The sequence below is a fragment of the Eschrichtius robustus genome, chromosome 14, assembly GCF_028021215.1.
Source record: "Eschrichtius robustus isolate mEscRob2 chromosome 14, mEscRob2.pri, whole genome shotgun sequence".
In the NCBI taxonomy this organism is placed as follows: domain Eukaryota; kingdom Metazoa; phylum Chordata; class Mammalia; order Artiodactyla; family Eschrichtiidae; genus Eschrichtius; species Eschrichtius robustus.
In genome coordinates, this window is record NC_090837.1 from 27,232,796 (window position 1) to 27,254,955 (window position 22,160).

Consider the following 22,160-nt stretch of genomic DNA (forward strand, 5'->3'; position numbering starts at 1 on the left):
GCTAGCCGAAGTGGTGGCACGCAGTGCAGCGCGGGCATTCTGTGGGCGCTCAATAAATGCCCTTCGGGCCCAGAGCTTAACTGTTCCGCGCCGACTCCGCGGTAGGGGGCGCGCTTCGAGGCGCTAACGCACCGACACGTCTTCGCGCACGCGCGCTCCTTGCGGAGGATTTCTTCGCTGCGCACACGCGTTCCGAGGCGGGCCTTCGCTTTGCGCACGCGCCTTTTACTGTGTCAGCCAGAGGAGGTGGCGGCGCATTTCCTGCCAGGCCGGGGGAATGTGACGCCACGCGCAGCTTGATGACGACATTTCGGCGCCGGCTCCCCGAATGGCGGTCTCGGTCCTTGAAGCGGGAGACGCTGTGGTTCTTTCAGGTTAATGGTGGGAATCGCGCGCGGTCCGGCCCCGCATCCCGGCGGCCACCCCGAACTTCCGCCGAAACCAGCTCTGTTCCCACGCGAGCCCCGGGCCTCGGGCCGGGCCTGCAGGGCGCCGAGGGCCGGGCTGCGCCCTCCCGTCGCCTTCCCGCGCACCTCGCACGCCCCACCCCGGTGGGCCACCGGTTAACGTTCGCTGCGCGCGGTGGAGGAGAGAGAGTCTGGGGCTCAGCGAGCGGTGTGGGGGGAGCGGGGTGGGTCTCGGCCCCGGCCCGACCCGACCCTTCCTCGCCTCCCCCGAAGTGGGCCGGCTTTGCGGAGCCTCAGTATACGCGTCTGTGACACTGGGACCCCGGTGCTCCCTTCACGGGGCAGTAGTGAGCGGCAGGCGGGAGCACGCCCCGTTCGCAGCGCGGCCAGAGGGAGGCCCTGGCGAGATTGGCGTTGACGGGGCTGCGGCTAACGGGAGGGACCCCGAAAGCGGATTGGAAGCCGCTCCTGAAGGCAGCGGGTGTGGAGGTGGCGGGATGAAGGGGAGGCTGGGCGCACAGCGCAGGCGGCGCGGCGGGGAGAACCGGGGCGGGGAGACGCTGCCCTCTCCCCGAAACACCCTGCTTGGGCGCCTCGGGCTCATTCCTTCAGCCGCTACCTCTGCAAACTTGTTCTGAGCAAGGAGCAGCATTTACTTCATCAGCTCTAAAGCTCTGCCCTTAGCAAACAGTTCAGGGTTTTATGCCGCTTTGATCGTTTTGAAGTAGTGCAGTGTTCCCTGGACCACTTGGTTCAGGACTGAAGCGTTTTATTTAAGTCATCCTTAAAACTGAAACCCATAGCTAGTTTAATTAGGAGTTGAACAGTCTCAGTGTTACTGAACTCAGACTACGCTCCTCCCAGCTCAAAAGCCAATTCTCCAGAGACAAGTGTTGGTACAAAGGAAAGGTTGCTTTACTCAGAAGGCCAGCAACCGGGGAGAAGGTGGACTGGTGTCCCAGAATGCACTCCGAAGATTCTGCTCAGCCGTGACAGTTTTTAAAGGGAAGAAGGAGAAAGAATCTCAGAATCGAGGCAGAAGGTCAAGCTCTGCGTCATTTTCCATTGGGTGCGGACTGGCTGACTCCTCATGAGCTTTCTTCAGATGTTATCTTGCCTGCATGATCTCCTGCCGGATTGCACAGGGAGAAGCTGGGGGTAGAGAGCTAGTCATTCTTTAACTACTTAATTTTTCATTCCTACTTCTTTTAATCTAGGGAAAGAATCAACAGGTTAAGCAAGGTATTGTGTGCATTCAGCAGAGCATATGTCAGGAGTTAGGTTAAGTGTTGCCTGGTGACCTCATTTCTGTAAGGTTTGAGGCAAACAGAAATGGGCAAACAGGCACGGGGCAAAGGAGCTGCTTACAGATCCCCACTGTCTGACGTCATTCCATTTCTGTGGGATTAGGGGCGAAGGCTCATCTTCTGTAACTTCTTCATGCTGACATAGGGCGCTGTATTCTTAGAGTGGAAGATGTCGACATGAGTCTGTGGCATCTCTTTGCTGACAATTTTAGTTGCCTGCTTACTAAAAATTGGGCAGAGCAAGCTACAATTATTTTGATGCCCACAAAGATATAGATTATTATGAGCAATAACGTTAATCTCATTGTCTTGAGGCCAGTTTTTGGAATCGTGCTAGCCATAGATGGAGCAGCTTATGTCATGGCTACTGTCTGGTCATCATGCATTTGGCTTTTTCCCTCTGGTGGCAGTTATAGTATCTGTAAAACAACTCAGGAGTGTGCATCGGACACTGAACGATTCTGTGACTCTCTTGTCCTAATCGTTAGCTGCTTGAGCCTGCTCTTTTGTGACTCAGGGAGACCTGGGAAACTTCAGCTTTTCTACAAACAAGAGGCAGAGGACATGGAGGGGCCTTTGTACAGGGGTGGGGAGTGTGCAGGTTTCTGCTCGGTTTCATGGGAAGGTGTTCATAATGCCCAGTAGCAGAGATACATGTCTCCTGTCAACCCTTCAGCTGCCCACACAGCCTCTCCATCCACATATACTGCCAGTTGCCGCATCAGCACCGTTCCTCAGGCCATGGGCAGAGCTGTGTCAGGAAAGCCATCAGCAGCCCATCAGTGGGACTTGCATGCTCCCTCTCTGCTCAGTCCGAGTCTGGATATTTTCAGTTTCTGATTGGGGGCACAGAGAGGTAGGATTCTGGAGAGCTACTCCTGATTTTCTGGTGGCCGTTCACAGGCTCCATTGGCAAAGCTGGCTCGTCCCCTCCCTTCCTTCTCAGCACAAGTAAGACAGAGGAGATGTGTTCACCTGTCTCTATGAGAGAGTAGTGAGGAGGTCTGTGGGTTTGAGTCTTGGCTCTGCCATTCCCCAGCTGGCTGAGGGCAAGTGATTTTTCTCTCTGCCTCCATTTCTTTATCTGTACTGACCTCGTAGGGTTGTTATGAGGATGTATTTTCTATTCTTGCTTAACAAACTTTGCAGCTTAAAGCTGAATCTGTTGGTTATCTCATGGTTATGTGTCAGAAACGCAGGCTTAGCTGGGTTCTCTGCTTAGGGTCTCTCAAAGCTGAGATCGACGTGTTGGCCAGCTTTGCTCTTATCTGGAGGCTCTTGGGAAGAATCTGCTTTCAAGCTTATTCAGGTTGCTGGCAGGATCCAGCTCTTTGCAGTGGTAGAACTAAGGTCCCCATTTCGTTGCTGGCTATGAGTCAGGACTGCCCTGTATGTTACGGTTCTCACACTTGAGACTTTAATTGTATCTGCAAAACCCCTTCACAGCAGCCCCTAGAAGAGTGTTTGAATGACCAGAGACAGGAATCTTGGATGGCTGTCTTTAGAATCCTGCCTACCTGCCACCGAGGATTAAATGAGAAATGTATGGAGAACCCTCAGAACCAGGCCTGGCATGTGGCAAGTGCCACACAAGCTTAACCAAGTGTTCCCAAGGGTTCCCCGCCACAGACCTGGCTCTGGGGCTGGACCCTGTGGATGGCAGGCACATAAGCAGCATTTCTGTAAAGCGTGGGCCTTGGCAGTGCAGTGGTGCTGAGCTGTGCAGATATTCTCCTGGCCTTGTGTGTCTTGTTGTGTGGCAGAGGTTGAAGTTTTGTCTTTGTCTCTCCGCAGTGGTCCTCTAAGACGGCCGGTCTGGACCCTGCCCGGGAGGCTGCCATGGCATTCCCCCACCTGCAGCAGCCCAGCTTCCTGCTGGTAAGTGTCAGCTGCCCGCCCGTGTGCCAGGGTGATGGTCGCTCTGCAGCGGAGGGACTTGAGGGTTTTGCCACCGACTTGAAGAACTGTCCGGTGATGATGTTTTGGGGGGATGTGCTGGAAATGACACTGGACTCGAGTGAGAACCCTCAGGCTCAACTCTGCCCTCTGTTGGTGCAGGACCTTGGGTTTACGCAGCTGCTGAGCCCTGGTTTTCTCATCTACAAGAGGAGTTGATTGAAATGCCATTTCCTCAGTCTCCTGGGGTGTGGGGAGGAGCAAGGGAGAAGAATGTACACCCAGATTTTCACGTCTTGTAAATCCTTACACGAAAGCGAGGTGTTTTAATGACCGTAACTGTCACTGGTGAAAAACGGAAGGAGGCTACTGTGCTGGAGCACTAGGCCTGCACTTTTTATAAACCTGTATTTGGAAGGATGTTTTTCTGCGGTGCCCCTCTAGAGCCAGCAGATCCGACCCAGGCCTGCACAGCCGGGTGTCTGCCTCTGACCGAGACACTGTGGACCCCATCCTCGTGTGGAGGTGGCCAGGGCCTTGGATACCCTGGGCAAAGCCCTTGTGGTTAGAAACCTGGCCTTTCCTCCTGATGTTCATCCATGTGCACAGGGCCTTCTTCCCTTTGTGGTCAGGATAGACGAGAGCTTTCCCTCGCCCCTTATCTGGGGTACATTTCCTTACTTCTTGTCCTGAATGTTTTCTGGCTTCTCCGTCACCGGAGTGTTGGCATTTGGCTGAAGCTGTCTGTGGTTTTTGGTCTGCTGCATCTCTGAAGGTAACAGAGAAAGGACGTCTTGGGTCAGAGGGCCAGTGACAACAAACGGTAGCTCACAATTACAGGGCTGTAAATGGTGGGTGGTTAGCCCCGGGGGAAACTTCCCATTCACGTGCACACACTCGGTGAGTGCTCTGATCTGTGTGGGGTCCCCCCTGGCTGCGGGGCTGACCCAGGAGCCAGCCCCCTGCTTGTGGATTGGATGCGGGTAGATTTTGTTCTCATGATGTGCAGCTCTCTGAGGTAACTGGGGTGCCTGACAGAGGGAGCTGGGAGCCAGCCTGGAAAGTCCTGGCCTAGAGAGCACGGGATCCTGGCCTCGCCTAGGGGTGTCCTGTAGGCCCTGGACACACGCACGACCTGATTTGTGAGGTGCTGGGCAGTCAGGCCAGTGGTGTGTCTCTGACTCCTGCCCGTCACTTGTATTACTGTTTATTTGTTTTTAAAGATTTATTTATCATTTATTTATTTATTTTTGGCTGTGTCGGGTCTTAGTTGCGGCGTGCAGGATCTTCGTTGAGGCATGCGGGATCTTTTGTTGCAGTGTGCGGGCTTCTCTCTAATTGTGGCTTGCAGGTTTTCTCTTCTCTAGTTGTGACGCACAGGCTCCAGGGTGTGTGGGCTCTCTAGTTGAGGCGCACGAGCTCAGTAGTTGTGGCGCGCCGGCTTAGTTGCCCTGCAGTATGTGGGATCTTAGTTCCCTGACCAGGGGTCGAACCCGTGTCCCCTTCATTGTACGGCAGATTCTTTACCACTGGACCATCAGGGAAGTCCCTGGATTTCTGTTTTGACTCGCACCAGAATATCAGCAAAAGCTGCAAAGCAAATGTGCTCGCTTTATTTTGGTTTCTTGTGTCTCCTAGGCTAGCCTGAAAGCCGACTCTATAAATAAACCCTTTGCACAGCGGTGTCAAGACTTGGTTAAAGTCATCGAGGACTTTCCAGCAAAGGTACAGTTCTGCAGCGTCTCTTGGGGGCGTGTCTCACACACTCCTGGAAAACCGTTCTCGCAGTCCCTGCCTCCCACCTCTGAGCGCTGCCCTGCGGAGGCCTGACCCCGTATTGCGACTCTCACGTTTGTGACACGTGTAAACATGTGACCACGACATCGTAGACCGGGCTTTCTCAGCCGTGGGCCTTCTGTCCCACATGGGACACTTAGCAGTGTCTGGAGGCATTTTTAGTTGTCACATGGGGTGGTGCTTCCGGCACCGAGTGGGTGGAGGCCAGGCGTGCTGGCATCCGTCCCCCAGGGCACAGCACAGCCTCCAGGACGAAGACGCGTCCACCCCCAAATGTCAGCAGTGGCAAGGTTGAGCCTTGCTGTAAGTACTGAAAATATGTGTTTACGCCACACCCCGAATCGGCACAGAGTAAGTGCGGGTCAGTCCAGGAGGCCCGCCTGGACCAGGACTTGCCACCAGGTGACAGGAAGGTCTTGCCCTGAGGAAGAACGGACGGTTCCACCCTTTTTAATAAAGCTCTCTTCGGGTCAGAAGTTTCTGTCATTTTTATTTTTTATTTATTTATTTAATATATTGATTGATTTATTGGCTGCGTTGGGTCTTCATTGCTGCGCGTGGGCTTTCTCTAGTTGCGGCGAGCGGGGGCTACTCATTGCGGTGGCTTCTCTTGTTGCGGAGCACAGGCTCTAGGTGCGCGGGCTTCACTAGTTGTGGCTCGCGGGCTCTAGAACGCAGGCTCAGTAGTTGTGGCGCATGGGCTTAGTTGCTTCGTGGCACGTAGGATCTTCCCGGACCAGGGCTCGAACCTGTGTCCCCTGCATTGGCAGGCGGATTCTTAACCACTGCGCCACCAGGGACATCACCACTGTGGGGTCTTATCCTCCTCTTTCCCTACCCGACCCTTCTGCTTGCTCCCTGCGGTAGTGGGGGGTGAGGGTGGGTAGAGGCCTGGAAGCAAGTGGCAAGAATCACCCAGAGCATTTTGAACCTTGTGGATCCGGAAATTTGAACTGCCCCCCCCCCCGCCCCCAGAATTTTTAAATAAACCTTTTAATCATACGCTGGCTTATGTAATGGGGTCAGACATGAAGCAGCCACGCAAGCACAACAAAAGGATCCACAGCTGCTCCTGTGTGCGCCACTGGTCCTGCTGGTCTCCGGGCCAGGGAGTGACGTCCTTGGCCCAGGGCCAGCAAGGGAGGCAGGCAGTGGTCCCCAAGAGCTTGCCCAGAATCTCCCTGCACTGTTGCAGGAGCTGCATGCCATCTTCCCGTGGCTGGTTGAGAGCATTTTTGGCAGCTTGGACGGCGTCCTGGCTGGGTGGAACCTCCGCTGCTTGCAGGGTCGCGTGAGCCCTGTGGAGTACAGCATCGCCATGGAATTCCTAGACCCCGGGTAGGTTGGTCTCTTACCCCAGAGGGACTGGACTTTTTCTCACAGTGATCTCGTTTGCAGTCACTGTTAAGGAACAGTCAAAGCGAGACGGTTCATGGTTCAATTGCCCTGTTTTTGTTGTTCGTGTTCAGGGGCCCAATGATGAAGTTGGTTTATAAACTTCAAGCTGAAGACTATAAATTTGACTTTCCTGTCTCTTACTTGCCTGTAAGTAAGCTGTGGTGGTGAGAGCCAGGCTTGGGGCCGGGTGCCCCGCGCAGTGGCTGCAGTGCTGGTGGGTGGGCAGGGGCCTGCAGGGCTGTGACAGTGGCCAGAACGTCATGGTATCTGTTCAGGGCCCAAGAGCCATCACAGATTGGAACTTCAGTGGTTATTTTTTTTTTCAAAGGTCATCTGAACTCTGCCAGTGGGAGGGCCTGGTTGGCTCCTGGCTGAGTGGCAGGGCCACGTGACTGGTAGCTTTGTCTTTCTGAGTTTCCAGTCCTGTGGGGGCGAATTAAGGGGTGGCTCACTCATGGGTATGAGAAACAAAGCAGACAGGATCCATCGAGTGCCTGGCTGGGTCAGAGATGCACACAGCTGCAGCCCCACTGTGGCGGGTCTGTATGAGGACGAAGGGACAGAGTCTGCGTGAAGCTTTTTTGCACAAGCACCGCGCAGAGGACAGCACTGTTCCCCAGGGGGGGTCTGTGTGCTGGGCTCCTCGGCAGCCTTCCCAAGGGCCACCTCTGTCTGTCCACAGGGCCCCGTGAAGGCGTCCATCCAGGAGCGCGTGCTCCCCGACAGCCCTCTGTACCACAACAAGGTCCAGCTCCCCTCAACCGGGGGCCTTGGCCTGCACCTGGCCCTCAGTATCCTTTGTCGGCCCCGCAGTGGGTGAGGCTGGGCGGCCACCACTTAGCTGGGTGGGGGGGCCTGACAACGCTGCTGTTTGCCCCCTGACATGGCCCTCAGATCCATTCGAGTATTACATGTTCTTCTTTGCTTTGAGCCTCATCACTCAAAAGGTACAGAAGGGGTACCTCTGAGCCGGGTTTGCTTTACTGAAGCCCCCGTGCAGGGAGGGGCTGAGGCCCAGGGCTTGTGTCCACACAAAGCAGGGCTGGGCCAGCCGTCGGCCTGCCTTCCTCCATTTCTCCTCCCTTTCCTACCTCCTTTCCCCGGGTCCCCCTCCCGCCGGCCTTTGCCCCTCAGGCCACCCTCACTTAGTGAGGATGACAGGCTGGGGGCAGGCTTTATGGGCCATGTGGGGTGGGCTGGTGCCCTGAGTGGTGGTCAGGGAGGCTTCCTGTAGGAGGTGGCTACTGGTGTGGGCAGGGTGGGGGGATGGGGGGTGCGTGGGCTGGGCAGGACTGAGGGGTCTAGTCAGGCCCTTTGTGGTGGGGGCTTTTCTCCTGGCACCGCCCTGTGATTGCTGGGTCAGCAGCCTGGGGCGGTGCCCATAGCCATGCGCTCACGGGAGTTTTGCTTTCCAGCCGCCCCCCGGGGCCCTCCACGTCCGCACTTCAGACTGCGCCTACTTCATCCTGGTGGACAGGTACCTGGCATGGTTCCTGCCCACAGAAGGCAGCGTGCTCCCCCCTCTCTCTTCCAGCCCGGGGGGGCCCAGCCCCTCACCGGCTCCCAGGTGAGTGGCTGAGATGGCCTGAGCCCACCACTAGGTAAGGCCTGGCCCTTCCTGGTTGGAGGGCATTGCTCACGGGGACAGTGGTGCCACTCCTTGTCTGGAGCACTCGCTTTTTTTTAGGCCTGAGATTCTGCAGCCCCAGCTGAGCACAGGCTGGAGGGCGGGGTGAGGGGGACGTTTCTGAAGCGGGCAGGTTCTGTGGCCGTGTGGACGGGGCCTGGCTCTGGTATGGGAACGGGCCGTGTTCTGCTTGTGGCCGCCCTCTCCACACGTGGCACCCAAGCCCCATGCCCAGCGGTGAGCAGGGTGGTGAGGGACTCAAAGCCGAGAGCTGATTGGCAGCACTGAGCGAATGGTTCTGGAGAGGAGGGGCTTGTGGGCAGCACTGAGCTGTGGCCAAGTGAGACTAGCAGGGACCTGTAGACTCGGGGACCAGGCCTTTGCTGAGCCGGGGCCTGTGGTAAAGAGCCGCTGGCACGGGCAGAGCAGGAAGGAAGCGTGAGGCTGGCCTGTCCGGGGGTGAGGAGCCTGTGCTCCTCTGGCCCTTGCCTCACTGGCCCCCGCTCCTTCCCTGGAGGCTGCAGCTCTTTCCTGCACGTGCTGTGTCGTTACCCCAAACTCACCCCAAACTCGTGTGGACATAAGCTCCCAAGGAAAGGGGATGGCGAGGAGGAGTGTGGGGGAGGGGCTGCGCAGGTGTTGCTGACGCTAGGCGGCCTGGGGGGCAGGGGCCAGGGATCTGGGCTTGGGGGAGAACCCGGGTGTGGCCTGGATTCATACCCCTTCAAAGGCAGACTTCAGCTGCCAGGCAGTTTTCTGGGCTGGATTTGATTTGTTTTCACAAAATAATTTCAGATTTTACATGTTGCTACATGTAACAAAGAACTTTCACAGGCCCTTCATCCCTGTTGATTTCCGAGTTGTTTTATTCTGTTTAATCTGTGTGCATTTTTCCCTGGGCCATTTGAGTAAGTGATAGACACGATGCCCTTACCTCTTAACGTTTCAGAGTGTGTTTTCTGAAAGTGTGTGCATCTCCGTAACCGCGGCCATTCCGTTCAAATCAGGAGGCAGTGTTGCTGCCAGGCCACCATCTCCTCCCCAGACCCCACTTGGGTTTCACCAGCTGCCCCACTTGTGGCTGTCATGCAGCTGGGTTCCGTGCAGGGTCATTTCCCGCACGTGCTGTCTCTCTGTTGTCCAGAAGGTCCCACAGCCTTTCCTGACCTTGACAGCTGTTGTGTGCACAGTGGGTCCTCGGGTGTTTCCCATGATTAGGCCCAGGTTGGGCATCGTTGGCAGGGGCATTGCAGCGGCTGCCGTGGTGCCCGTGAGCCCGCTTGCTGGGCTGAGGGTGATGCCAGGTTTTCCTCCTGTAAAGTTAACGAAGGTCTTTGGGCCTCAATTAGTGAACGGGGGACTTAATGGGAAGATCCACCGAGCTCCCGCTCTTGTCGGCAGTGTCGGCATCCCTCATGGTCTTCAGCCAGATCCATTGTGAATAGGGTGGTTGGCAAACGACGCTTTTCTGATCTCACCCGTCCTGCATTTATCAGTGGGCGGATGTGGATGGAAAATTCATTCTTCTGTTTGTTTATTCACACATAGCAACGTGGACTTGAGGGTCGTTGGACGCTTCCACGGGTTGTACTTGTCGCTGCTGTCCCGGGTTTGAGGCCCAGATTGCCCTGGTCACACCCGTGGGAGCCTGCTGACTGAGATCTGCTTCTGTGTCTCCCTCAGGACGCCAGCCGTGCCTTTTGCGTCCTACGGCCTGCACCACACCAGCCTCCTGAAGCGACACATCTCTCATCAGACGTCTGTGAATGCAGACCCCGCCTCCCACGAGATCTGGAGGTCGGAGACGCTGCTCCAGGTGAGAGCCTGGGTGCCTTCTCTGCTTCTGTTTCAGATAAACTGCTCATCACCGCCCACCCCAGGGTGCAAGGGCCTAAAGACTGCCCCTTGGTCTGGGGGTGGCTGTCAATTGTTAGTGTCTCTGCTGTGACATTTAACACAGATGAGAAAGAATTTGCCCACCTGTCTCACCTCTGTGTCACTGGCACTGTTTTCACCCCTGGACCCCCTGTCCACAGAGCCCTATTTTATTGTGGTGACACGATGGCTGCCCAGCCTTTCAGTTTCCAGTGGCTTGGGTCACCCTCTCTGACCACTGCCGTGGTTTGGGAGGGGTAGATAGTAAGCCCTGCTGCAGCAGCGTGTTTAGGGCACTGAATGGGGGGGGGCCTCCCCTTGGTCAGCAGGACGCCGTCCCCTCCACGCCAGGGGGCCCTAGTGGGGACGGCAGGCCTGTGTGTGACCTTGTGCGGCTCCAGCAGACCCCAGGCCTGTCTCTTCAGCGCCACCTTGGAGATATTCTGCTGTTCTGATGCTGGATTCTGGGGCTGAGTGGCTCACCACAAGCATGGCTTGTTGAGAGCCTGGAGTATGGATGAGATGGGGTTCTGATTTTATTTGGGAACCGAGGTAAAATACACATAATGTAAAATCTAAGTCTTAACCATTTTAAAGCATATAGTTGAGTAGCGTTAAGTATGTTTACCTTGTTGTAACGGGTTTCCAGAACCTTCCTATCCTGTAAGACTGAAAGTCTGTACCTGTCAAATAGCAGCTCCTCAGTCCCCCTCCCACCAGCTCCCACACCCACCACCCTGCTTTGTTTCTGTGAATCTGACTCTTCTCGCTGCCTCTGTCAGTGGAATCACACAGTATTTTTCTTTTTAATGACTCACTGGCTTCACTCAGCATAGTGTCTTCAAGGCTCATCCACATTGTAGTATGTGTCAGAATTTCCTTCCTTTTTTAAAGCTGAGTAAAATTCTGCTGTGTGTGTGTAACCATGTTTTGTTTATCTGTCCATCTGATGGACATTTGGGCTGCTTCCACCTCTTGGCTGTGGTGAACATGAGTGTGCAGTTCTCTCTTTAAGACCCTGCTTTCCGTCCTCTTGATTATCTGTTCTGAAGTGGGATTACTGGGCTGTACGGTAATTCTGTTTAGTTTTTTGAGGACCTGCCATGCTGTTTTCCATGGTGGCTGCACCATTTTTCATCCCCACCAGCAGTGCACAAGGGGTCCGGTTTCCCCACACCCTCGGAACACTCGTTGTTTTCTGGGTTTCTGACTGTGGCCACCCTAATTGTCGTGACTGGTCTGCTCTGCCCTGGTGACGTGTGGTGCTGAGCAGCGTTTCACGTCCTTGTTGGCCACGTGTGTATCTTCTTTGGAGAAACGTCTATTCAAGTCCTTTGCCCATTTTTGAATTGGGATCTTTTTTGTTGTTGACTTCTAGGCATTCTCTATGTAGTCTGGATGTTAATCCCTTTTCAGATACATGATTTGCAAATATTTTCCCCCATTCTGTAGGCTACTTTTTTACTACATATGTTGTGTCTTTTGATGCACAAAAGCTTTTAATTTTCATGAAGTCCAGTTTTTTCCATTGTTGCCCATGGTTTTGGACTTACATCTAAGAAATTACTGTCAAATCCATTGTTGTGAAGCATTCCCCCACACTTTCTTTTAAGGTTCTACAGTTTTAGCTCTTATATGCTAGGTCTTTGATCCATTTTGAGTTGTTTCTTGTTCACGATGTAGAGTGAGGGTCTGACTGTGCTCATTTGCATGTGGGCACCCTGTTTTCTCAGCAGCACATGTTGAAGAGGCTGTTCTTTCCCTCATTGAATGGTCTTGACGGCCTTGTCAAAGACCTTTTGACCAGCTAATGCTCTTTTGCAGGTTTTTGTTGAAATGTGGCTTCATCATTATTCTTTGGAGATGTACCAAAAAATGCAGTCCCCTCACGCCAAGGTATGTTGCTGCCGCGGTTTCTCTTCCCGCCTCCCGCGCTGGCCCTGGTCAGCCTGCTGCTGCTTGTCCTTGATTTCAGTTAGTTTCAAGGACTGGCTAGTGGGACCCAGCAACCTGCCATCTCGCCTCCCTCAAGTGCTGAGCAGCAGGCAGGTTGTCTTCTGTGCTGGGCTTGCACCCTGGCGGCTGAGGCCTGTCCTCTCTGGGCCTCCCCATGCTACTTGCTGAGCCCTCTCCCTGGCAGTAGGAACAGATGTGGTTGTGGTGCTCGTGTTCTGGGGCGTGGGAGCCGTGGGTGCCTTTGGGAGTCACAGCGCCTCCTGCTGTCCTGCTGCGGTGGCGCCCAGCAGACTCTGCCCACCTTGGTGGCCCTGCTGCCCTCCACGCCCTCCAGAGCAGCGGCAGCAGCCCTCCTGGCGGTGGGTGGGGTCTGACGCCCTCCTGCATGTGGCCTGGGCTGTCTCCTCCTCCTTTCCTCCTCCTCCTCTCCTTTTCCTCCTTCCCTTGCTGGGCAGCTCACATGTGTGCAGAGGCCTGGAGTCCCTGGCCCCCTCCCGGGGCTGTGGCCACAGGGCTGGTCGGGGTAGAACAGTTCTGTTGAGTTAGGGAGAGGTGCTCAGGTGCACAGCCCGCGCGCAAGACTGTAGCGTGCCGCTTCCGTGCAGCAGTTTGCTACTTAGACTTTGCTTTTGCCGCTGCCAGTCAGAGTCCTCAAGGGCTTCCTTAGGAATTAAGAATCTGTGGGTCACATTGGAACAGTGGCCTGTGCCCTTCCCTTGGTGGTCCTGCTCCCCAGCCCAGGGTTCTGCCACACGGAGGACTGGGACGCGGCCCCAACACTCCTCTTAGAGCGCAGTGTCCCAGCCTCCGTTCTTGGCCCCGCACAGGAGGAGGAGGAGGAGAACGGGGGTGGGGGTGGGGCTGGGAATCCATCCTGGGCCTCTCGCGTCGCAAAGCGCCCACCATGCCCCTGCCTGCTTCCAGAGCGCACTTGCTGCTGCACTTTCCTGCCGCTGCCCGGCGGGCGGGGCTGGCTCCCCTGTGGGGTGCGCGTGGCTTGGTCTCACAGAGGCTGCTTCGTGGTGTCACCTTCCTGTCTACACGTCTGTGTCGGGAGCCCAGGGCAGCCCGCCCGCTTCAGGTCTTAGCCATAGCTCTGGCAGCCAGAGGGCCCTTCCGAGCTGCCGGTCACCTGGGGGAACACCGAGTCCGTATGGGGAGGGGCCTTCCGCCTCCTCCCCACGGTCACAGGAGGGTGAGGGCTGCTCAGGTTGACTTGGGTCGGTGCGGGATGGGGCACCATGAAGACCCCACCAGGCACCCAGAAACCTTCTGCCATTTGCCACCTGTTGAGGCAGAAAAACAACCCGAGGAGGTGGGGTGTGTGGGAAACCGCGGGGTCTGCTTCATCCAAGGCCCCTGCCGTCTGTCCAGGCCTGCCCCGTACCACGTGGAAGTCCTTGATGGCCCCACGTAACCCTGGGGTCAGTTTGCCGGGTTTTCTGGGTGCAGGAAGTGCAGCTCCTGGAGCTCCCTCGGTGCGGCTGCGGCCGGGCTGGGTCCAGGCGCATGCACGCTCCCTGCAGGCTGCTGTGGGCCCGGGCTGGGGCCTGAAGGGGGACCGTGGGCTCCCCATTTCCTTGCTGAGTGCGGCCGTGCCCCTTCCCGCCCCAGCCCTGCGTGTCTCTGGCTGTGCCCGTCTCCCCAGCGTCTGGCACATTCCTTCACGCCTCTTCTGTGTGAAGCATGGCGCTGGGGTGGGAGGCGGGCCCTCACGGGGCAGGACGTGTGCTGGGCCGGCTCTGGCTGCTCTTAGCTGCAGGGAGATAGGGCGGAGGTTCTGGGGTTGGGGGCAGACAGTGTGCCAGCTCAGCTGTCACCCCTGGCCTCAGGGTTCCAGCTGCCTCTGGGTGTGTGTGGCTCAGTGTCTGGGGGCTCCTGGTGAGGTAGAGGGAGGTAGAGGTTGGTCTTCCCAGAATCAGAACCAGTAAGTGTTAGCACCAGGTTAACCATTTCCAGGATGTGGGGCCTGGTGGGCTGGGAACCAGCCCCATGCACAGAACCTTTCAGGATGGGACTCTGATTGGGTCTTTAACACCTAGGAATTGATTCTATCATGTGCTGATAAATTTCTTTTCCGGACAACCCAGGAAGTCCAATAAATTACATATTTTTCTCTTCTGGGCAGAGCCCTCCGTCTAGAACTGGCTTCTCAAGTTTCTTTACTGAGCCTGGGTCTTCGGGCCTTGGTGACCAGCAGTGTGTCCCAGGGAGGTGCCTGGGCTCCGCTGAGCTGCTGACATGTGCTGCACCCAGTGCAGTGGGGTCGGGCTGACCTCAGGGGTTGGAGGGGCCTCCCAGGTGACCTTGCAGGTCTGTCCTCCCTCTGCCCGGCAGCTGGAGGATCACGCCCGGAGGGGGTGGTTGGCGTCTCATTGGCCTGATGCTGCTGGGCTGTGATTGTTTGGATTGTCACTGACTTGTGCTTTTGTTTTTGTTTTTCTTGTTCTTACTTCTGGGCTTCTTCTATTTCTTTCTCTCCCCTCCCCCTCCCCCCACCCTCTCCTCTCGGCTTCTCTGCTGTTGTCTCTCAGCTGGAGGTCCTGCACTACCGACTCAGTGTCTGCAGCGCCCTCCACAGCCCTGCCCAACCCAGCCTCCAGGCCCTCCACGCCCACCAAGTACTGGCCGCTTTCGTTTTGTTCCCTTTCACCCCCGCCCCATGGTTTAACCCCAGAGCTCATGTCCTGCGCAGTAGCCAGGGTCTGGCTGGGGGCCGGCTGGGGTGACCAGAGACCAGTTCCAAGCACAGCCAGGCCCTTCGGCCTGGACCTGGGTTCAGGGTGCGTGGCCACGTGGCTGGGAGTGATGCACAGGACCCCACTGGCTGTGGGGGAGGTCACCGAACCCACCTGGCCAAGCCCCAGGCCAGCCAAGGTGTCGAGTCCTCGGGTGTCTTAGCTATCCGTGCTCAGCCCCGGTTCGTGGGGGCGAAGTAGTGTGGCCTTTGCAGTACAGGCCTGGTGCTGGGGACTGACCAAGGATGTGGAGGCCCCGGGGCTCATGGGCGGTGACCTTGTAGGGACCGCCGTCTGCTTAGGCAGGAGTGACCAGGGATGGACTGTGGTCAGCGAGCTGGGTGTTTGGGGCCAACGGGGTTGTGAAGTTTGCTGCTCCATGACGCGACCACTGGGAAGTCTGGGCAGAGGCGTGTGGAGCTGTGCTCACGGCCAGGGCTCTGTCCCCCTCACCCTAGGTAGGGCCACACACCACTGAACTTGAATTTGAGCAGATGCGGCAGCTGCACTGAGGAGGGAGAGAATGTTCCAGAAGGGGTGCTGAGGGCAGGCCACGTGCAGAAGTGGGTGCCACTCAGGCCTGGGCTGGGGAGGGCCTCACCTGGCAAAGAGCAGGGCCCCTGCCTTCACCTCCACGGCGGGAGGCCTGGCCCCGTGAGTGTCCGTGTGCAGCTGTGACCAGGGGCTCCTGTGGGCATTTGGCTCAGGGAAGGGAGGCACTGGAAGAAAGTGCTTTGACTGACAAACATAGAGAGAAAGTAGCCCAGCGGTGTCCAGTGTGGTTGCCGGGCGTGGGGCGGGGAGTTGCCCCTGGAAACGTGGAGGGCGGGGGTGAGATGCGGTGGGGGTTTCAGTTCCTGTGAACGAGAAAGGGGTTCCCTGGGCAGAGTCACGGCCTGGCACAGAGGATGCTCTGTGGTTTTTTATTACTGTTAAAGTATCCCTTTTTTTTTTTTTTTTTTTTTTTTTTTGGCCAAAATGCTGCAAATCCACCATATAACGACCTAAAAATAGACACATGCAGAAGAACATTACACCCTGCCTCCCACCCCAGGCATAGCGGCCTTGGGGTGTGTTGCGTGGGCCTGTGGAGGCATTTCCCTGCCAGGGGGGCCTGTGGAGGCATTTCCCTTCCAGGGAGGCCTGTGCAGACCGTGCCCTGGGCAGCGGGGGTGCTGCTGGTCGGTGCCCGGCTTCTTGCACACAGGGCCGGGAGCCATCTGCACCCCACTTGGCGTTGCTCACCTTGGGGTGAAGCTGCCAAGAGCACTTCCAACAAGTCTATCGAGGCCCAAGGGCTGGGGTGTGGGTGTGGGGAGCAGGCGGCCGGCCCCCAGGCTTCCCCCGTGCGTGGGGGTCTCAGAGACCCTCCTGGCCTTTGTGAACCGAAAGCTGAGCTCGCAGGACTGAGGGCGTTTGTCTCGGAGGCTCCATGAAGGGGGTTGAAGTGCAGGGAAGCACATGGCAGAGCTTCTGCCCCGGTGGCCATCCCAGGGCGCCATGTGTGGTGCATCCATGGGGGGAGAGGTGGGTACAGCCCAGCACGAGGTACTGACGAGGGCCCTCCCCCCAGGAGTCCTTCATGCCCACCGAGGAGCATGTGCTGGTGGTGCGGCTGCTGCTGAAGCACCTGCACGCCTTCGCCAACAGCCTGCGGCCCGAGCAGGCCTCACCCTCCGCCCACTCCCACGCCGCCAGCCCCCTGGAGGAGTTCAAACGGTGGGTATGGGCTGTGGGCGGGGGGGCGGTCACCTCGAGCCCTCCTGGGACTGTCTCCTCACTGCCACCCTGGCCCAGAGGTGGGTGGGGGCCACCTGGCTGCTTCTCAGGCTGGCCCGGGAGAGGCCCCGTCTTGCTGCCCCCTCTTCCCCCTTCCTCCCCTGTGGCAGGAGAGCAGCAGGCGGCTCGGCGCTGCACCTCACCCCCACCCCACACCACCCCGGCAGGGCAAGGGCCGTGGCCTGACTCCCAGGCCAACAGGGCCAGCAGAGCTGGCTACATGTGGGCCAGGCCGAGCTGAGGTGCACACAGGAGCCACGCTGGATCGGCCACGTGTGTTGTGTGTCCCTGGAATGTTCTCTAGCTTCTCTGAACTTTAGAATTTTCTCTGAGGAATGGGGCTAAAAATAGAAGGCCTTGCCCCCAGGGGGTGCCGGGCTCCCCTGTGAGGTGACGCACCCTCCCCCACAGGGCCGCCGTCCCGAGGTTTGTCCAGCAGAAGCTCTACCTCTTTCTGCAGCACTGCTTTGGCCACTGGCCCCTGGACGCATCGTTCAGAGCTGTGAGTGTTGCCCTATGGCCTTTGCCCTGCGTGTGCGGATGAGGGAGGGGAGGCCTTGGGGGCCTCCGGTGCTGTTCTGCCAGCTGTGACCTTGAACCCAGCTGTCCACGCAGGGTGGGTTCCCAGCTTCACGCAGCTGCCCTCTGCTGCACTCAGGGGAAAGCCTGCTGGGTGACCTGTTCTGAGGGGCCAGGCGTCTTGAGGGGGCACAGGCTCCCCCTGAGCCCCCGCCCACCTGAGCGCCAGCCACCTGCCCCAGCTGCATGTGTTTCCCCAGGTCCTGGAGATGTGGCTGAGCTACCTGCAGCCCTGGAGGTACGCGCCCGAGAAGCAGGCCCCGAGCAGCGACTGCCAGGCCCGGAGTGTGTCAGAGAGATGGTGAGCCCGTCCCCGAGGTCCTGCAGGCAGGGGGCCTGGGCCACCCCCACGTCCCCTGCTGGGACTTGCCCAGGCTCCAGGATTGCTCTCTTGGGGACAACGGGCAGCCCCTGTCCTTCTGTCCCTTTCCCACATGGACTCTCATAAACCTCCCCGTAGCCCTTCCTCGCCAGCCCTGCAGCACAGCTGCCCCGCCCCCAATGGCCTTGGTCCTGGGAATGGGCCTCATCCGTGGAGGATTCTGTCCTTGGGGCCTCACCTTTGCCCGCTTGTCCTGCCCCCTCGTGTCACCCCCGGCCCCTCCGCCACCATTCGTGATACCTGGGGGAGACCGGAAGCCGGGGAGGAGCCCTGATGTCCGTCCCGCCCTCAGGGCGCCCTTCGTGCAGGAGAACCTGCTTGTCTACACCAAGCTCTTTCTGGGCTTCCTGAGCCGCGCACTGCGCACGGACCTCGTCAGCCCCAAGAACGCACTCATGGTGTTCCGCGTGGCCAAGGTCTTTGCGCAGCCAAACCTGGCTGAGATGATCCAGCGGGGTGAGGCCCCTGCCGGCCCTGTCACCTGTGCGCTCGCGGGGGTTGCGTGTGCGCCCCACAGGAGGGGAACGGAGCTCTGAGCTGCGTCCCCTGGTGGCTCGTAGTGGTGGCTTTGGGAGGCTGTGGGCTGCTGTTGCGCTCTCCTTGTAGCCACTCCCCTGCGGAGATGGGTGGGGGTGGGGGGACCTCCGGGAGCTGGGCCTGCACTGTGCAGTCACTGCCCTCAGGGACCTGCGGTGGGACCCAGTGTCCGTGCTCTTGGAGCCACAGCCAGGCTCGCATCCTGCCTTCCAGGCGAGCAGCTGTTCCTGGAGCCCGAGCTGGTCATCCCCCACCGCCAGCACCGGCTCTTCACGGTGCCCACGTTCACCGGCAGCTTCCTGTCGTCATGGCCACCAGCCATCACCGACGCCTCCTTCAAGGTGAAGAGCCATGTGTACAGCCTGGAGGGCCAGGACTGCAAGTACACCCCAATGTTCGGGCCTGAGATCCGGGCACTGGTGAGTGGTCGGGGCCCTCTGGGCTCTGGCATTTCACACCCCTTCCCTGTCTTGTTCAGTGGAGTCTAGTTTTTTTCTGATGATAGACGTACCGTCTTGGAAAGTGCACCTTAGTCCTTAAAACTCATTGTGTGGAAGCCACCCCTGGGCTGTCGGTGCCATGAGGTGGCCCCGAGCCAGCTGACCACCCACTCGCCCACCTGCCCACCCACAGGTCTTGCGTCTGGCTCAGCTCATCACGCAGGCCAAGCAGACGGCCAAGTCCCTCTCTGACCAGTATGGGGAGAGCACGGCGGCCCGTCCCTTCCTGTCATGGCTGGGCTTCTACCCCGCGGACACCAATGGCTCTTACCCGGGCAATGACCTGGACGAGATGGGGCAGGACAGGGTCCGCAAGACGGACGAGTACCTGGAGAAGGCCCTGGAGTACCTGTGCCAAGTGTTCCGGGTACGCCCTTGGCCATCCTCACCTCCCCCAGGTGTCACGTGCCTGGGCCCCTCGTTGCCGTTTGAGGCCCAGCGGGGGGGAAGGCCTCCCTCCACCTTGGAAGTGACGGCAGGCGTCTCCCTGACAGCTCAGCGAGGCCCAGCTCGCCCAGCTCACACTTGCCCTGGGGACCACGCAGGATGAGAACGGGAAGAAGCAGCTCCCAGACTGCATTGTGGGCGAGGATGGACTCATCCTCACGCCCCTGGGCCGGTATCAGGTGAGGCCCACGTCCCGAGGGGTCGGGCTCTCTGGGGCCTTCTGGGCAGCGTGGCCATGGCTCCCGGGGGCTCACCTCCTGCTGCTTCCAGATCGTCAACGGGCTTCGGCGCTTTGACATCGAGTACCAAGGGGACTCGGAGCTGCAGCCCATCCGGAGCTACGAGATTGCCGGCCTGGTCCGAGTGCTCTTCCGACTGTCCTCCGCCATCAACCGCAGGGTGAGTGTGGGAGGGAGGGCCGCCCCTCCCCACCGCCAGCCCGCGAGCGGCAGGTGAGAGTGGGGCCTGTCTGTGCTCTAGTTCGCAGGTCAGATGGTGGCCCTCTGTTCGCGGGCCGACTTCCTCGGCAGCTTCTGTCGCTACCACCTCCTGGAGCCTGGGCTGTCGGACAGGCGCCTGCTGAGCCCCGTGGGGCGGGGGCGTGCGGCCAGCCTTGCCCGGGGCCCCCGGCTCAGCCTGCGCTTCCTGGGCAGCTACCGGACGCTGCTGGCCCTGCTGCTGGCCTTCTTCGTGGCCTCTCTGTTCTGCATCGGGCCCCTGCTCTGTGCCCTGCTCCTCGTGCTGGGCTATGTCCTCTATGCCGTGGCCATGACGCTGCTAACCGAGCAGGGCAAGCTGCACCAGCTCTGACTGCGGGCCGGCCGCCGCCCCCGGGCACCGGGGAGGCCACTCTGCACCCAACACCTGTCACCTTCGTGCTTCCAGGGGGCGTTTTCTTGCAGCCCTGGAACCATCTGAAGAGAACCTGAAAGGAGAGGGCAGGGCCAGGCAGAGAGGTAGCCACGCGGGGCGGGCAGCCTGCCGGCCCTGGGCCTCCCCCTTTCCTCAGCCAGAGGGCCTGCAGGGCGACGCCTTTCTTTTCCTCAGCGTGTGAAGCTCAGGAGTTGGGCCTCCCCGGATGGCCTGCGGCCTCTGCTCTTGCCGCCCTGGAGGTGGGCGGTGAGACCCCAAGATGGGAACCCAGCCTCTGGCTCCAGAGAAGAATCAGGCCCTAAAAGAGAGCCCTAAGAAAATTAGACAATGGTTCTCCTCTGTTTCATGATTTTAAACCTGATTTTGCTGCCGCGTTTGACAAAGCTAGGGCCACTGTATTTTCCCAGTAGTTCCAAGTCTGGGCCACATGCCTGCTTTTGAGGAGAGACCCTCTGAGAACACAGATGCCCCCAGGCCATGGAGCAGGTCGTCAGGGCTGTCACCACCTTGTTCCCTGTGGGTGGTCTACAACCAAAGATGGTCAAAAGCATCATTTGTATCTTCAATCAAGCGCTCAAAGACATAGTGATTTTTTGGTAACATTTAAATATCCAAAGTATATGATGAATGCGAGTTCACTGTCAGAAATCCTCACAGCATCTCACACGCGTTTCATTCTACAGATGACGCACCAGGGAGAACTTTTCAACTGAGATTTTTAAAAGCCTTAGTCTTTGGTGTATTTTTTTAAGTTTTCAAACTGTAAGTATTGGGCTTTGTATTTTGATGTAAACTCAGAGCAGTGGCATTTGGGGCCTGTGACCAGTAACCAAACCAAACTTGTAACCGACCATGGATCTGAATAAACCTGTTCTTGGTCCTGAGTCTTGTGGTGCCTGGCCCCGCCCCCAGGGTGGCCTCCTACATGGGGTCCTCTGCACACTCAGGGGCTGCGGAGATGCCGCTGGGCACCCGGCGTCCCTCACCATGGGATTCCCTTGGGCAGATGCAAACACGGACGTGGCTGTGACGGGACAGGGCAGCCACTGGCAGGTCTGAGCTGCGAGAACACTGCCTGCGACTCGGTGGGGCAGACATGGCCTTCATACTAAGAGCTAGGATGTTGGGACCCGTGTTGCACTTTCTGTGGCTTCTGCAGGGTTGCGTGTGACCGGGGAACCGAAATGCGCTCACCAACCCACATGGCCTAGCCCGAGTGTTAAATGTCCCCCCTTTCCCTGGGTCAGGCAACTGCTTCGGTCAAAGTCTATGGAAACAGGAAGTAAGACAGAGTTTCTACAAGTTCACATTGATAGATTACTGGCTTTTGTTAACAAACTTTGTGAGATGATGGTCTGGGGTCCGCCATCCATGGCACCAGTCCCTGATGACGCCTCTTCTCGGCCTCCCCTGATGGACATCCACCTGCCTGTGAGGGTGGGACCTGCCCCCCCACAATCTCTCCAGGGTTCTGCTCGCCCCCAAGCCTCACTTCACCTACACACCCATTAACCATAGGACAGCCACCTACTGCATGCCACCCTCAGCTGTGCTGGGACACATGGGGGACCTCATGGTGCAGAGTCCAGAAGTCAAAGATCGAAGCAGACACTAAGGTCAAGGAGGGGCCAGCAGACTTCCCTGGTGGTGCACTGGTTAAGAATCCGCCTGCCAATGCAGGGGACACAGGTTCGAGCCCTGGTCCAGGAAGATCCCACATGCTGTGGAGCAACTAAGCCCGTGCGCCACAACTACTGAGCCTGTGCTCTAGAGCTCGCAAGCCACAGCTACTGAAACCAGTGCGCCTAGAGCCCGTGCTCCGCAACAAGAGAAGCCACCGCAATGAGAAGCCCACGCACCGCGATGAGTAGCCCCTGCTCGCTGCAACTACAGAGAGCCCGTGCGCAGCAACGAAGACTCAATGCAGCCAAAAAAAAAAAAAAGAGGGCCAGGGTGCCAGTGGTTGGGCCTGGGGCCTGGTTTTGGGGAGGGTGGTTTGGGGCCCATGGTGCTCAGTGGCTTGCGCCCAGGGAGCTGAGCCGGTGAGGGCGACGGGGACCCT

General features: G+C 58.2%; 1 protein-coding gene across 5 annotated transcripts; it reads left to right on the forward strand.

The window, feature by feature from the left end:
* Positions 1-212: 212 nt before the first annotated feature.
* On the forward strand, positions 213-20,982 carry SMPD4 (sphingomyelin phosphodiesterase 4). Of its 5 annotated transcripts, none has more exons than XM_068563785.1 (20): positions 215-374; positions 3,509-3,592; positions 5,249-5,335; positions 6,603-6,745; positions 6,877-6,952; positions 7,488-7,596; positions 7,700-7,752; positions 8,221-8,372; positions 10,116-10,248; positions 12,132-12,203; positions 14,798-14,884; positions 16,575-16,720; positions 17,192-17,282; positions 17,560-17,660; positions 18,034-18,197; positions 18,492-18,697; positions 18,912-19,145; positions 19,273-19,404; positions 19,496-19,624; positions 19,706-20,982. In XM_068563785.1, exons 1-20 carry the CDS (start codon positions 300-302, stop codon positions 20,033-20,035), a joined length of 2,604 nt encoding a protein of 867 aa, XP_068419886.1. In that variant the 5' UTR covers positions 215-299; the 3' UTR covers positions 20,036-20,982. The 5 variants fall into 5 exon arrangements, with proteins under 5 accessions (XP_068419889.1, XP_068419886.1, XP_068419887.1 ...); XM_068563789.1 differs by lacking the exon at positions 215-374 and adding an exon at positions 399-551; XM_068563787.1 differs by lacking the exon at positions 215-374 and adding an exon at positions 1,107-1,476.
* Positions 20,983-22,160: the final 1,178 nt, after the last annotated feature.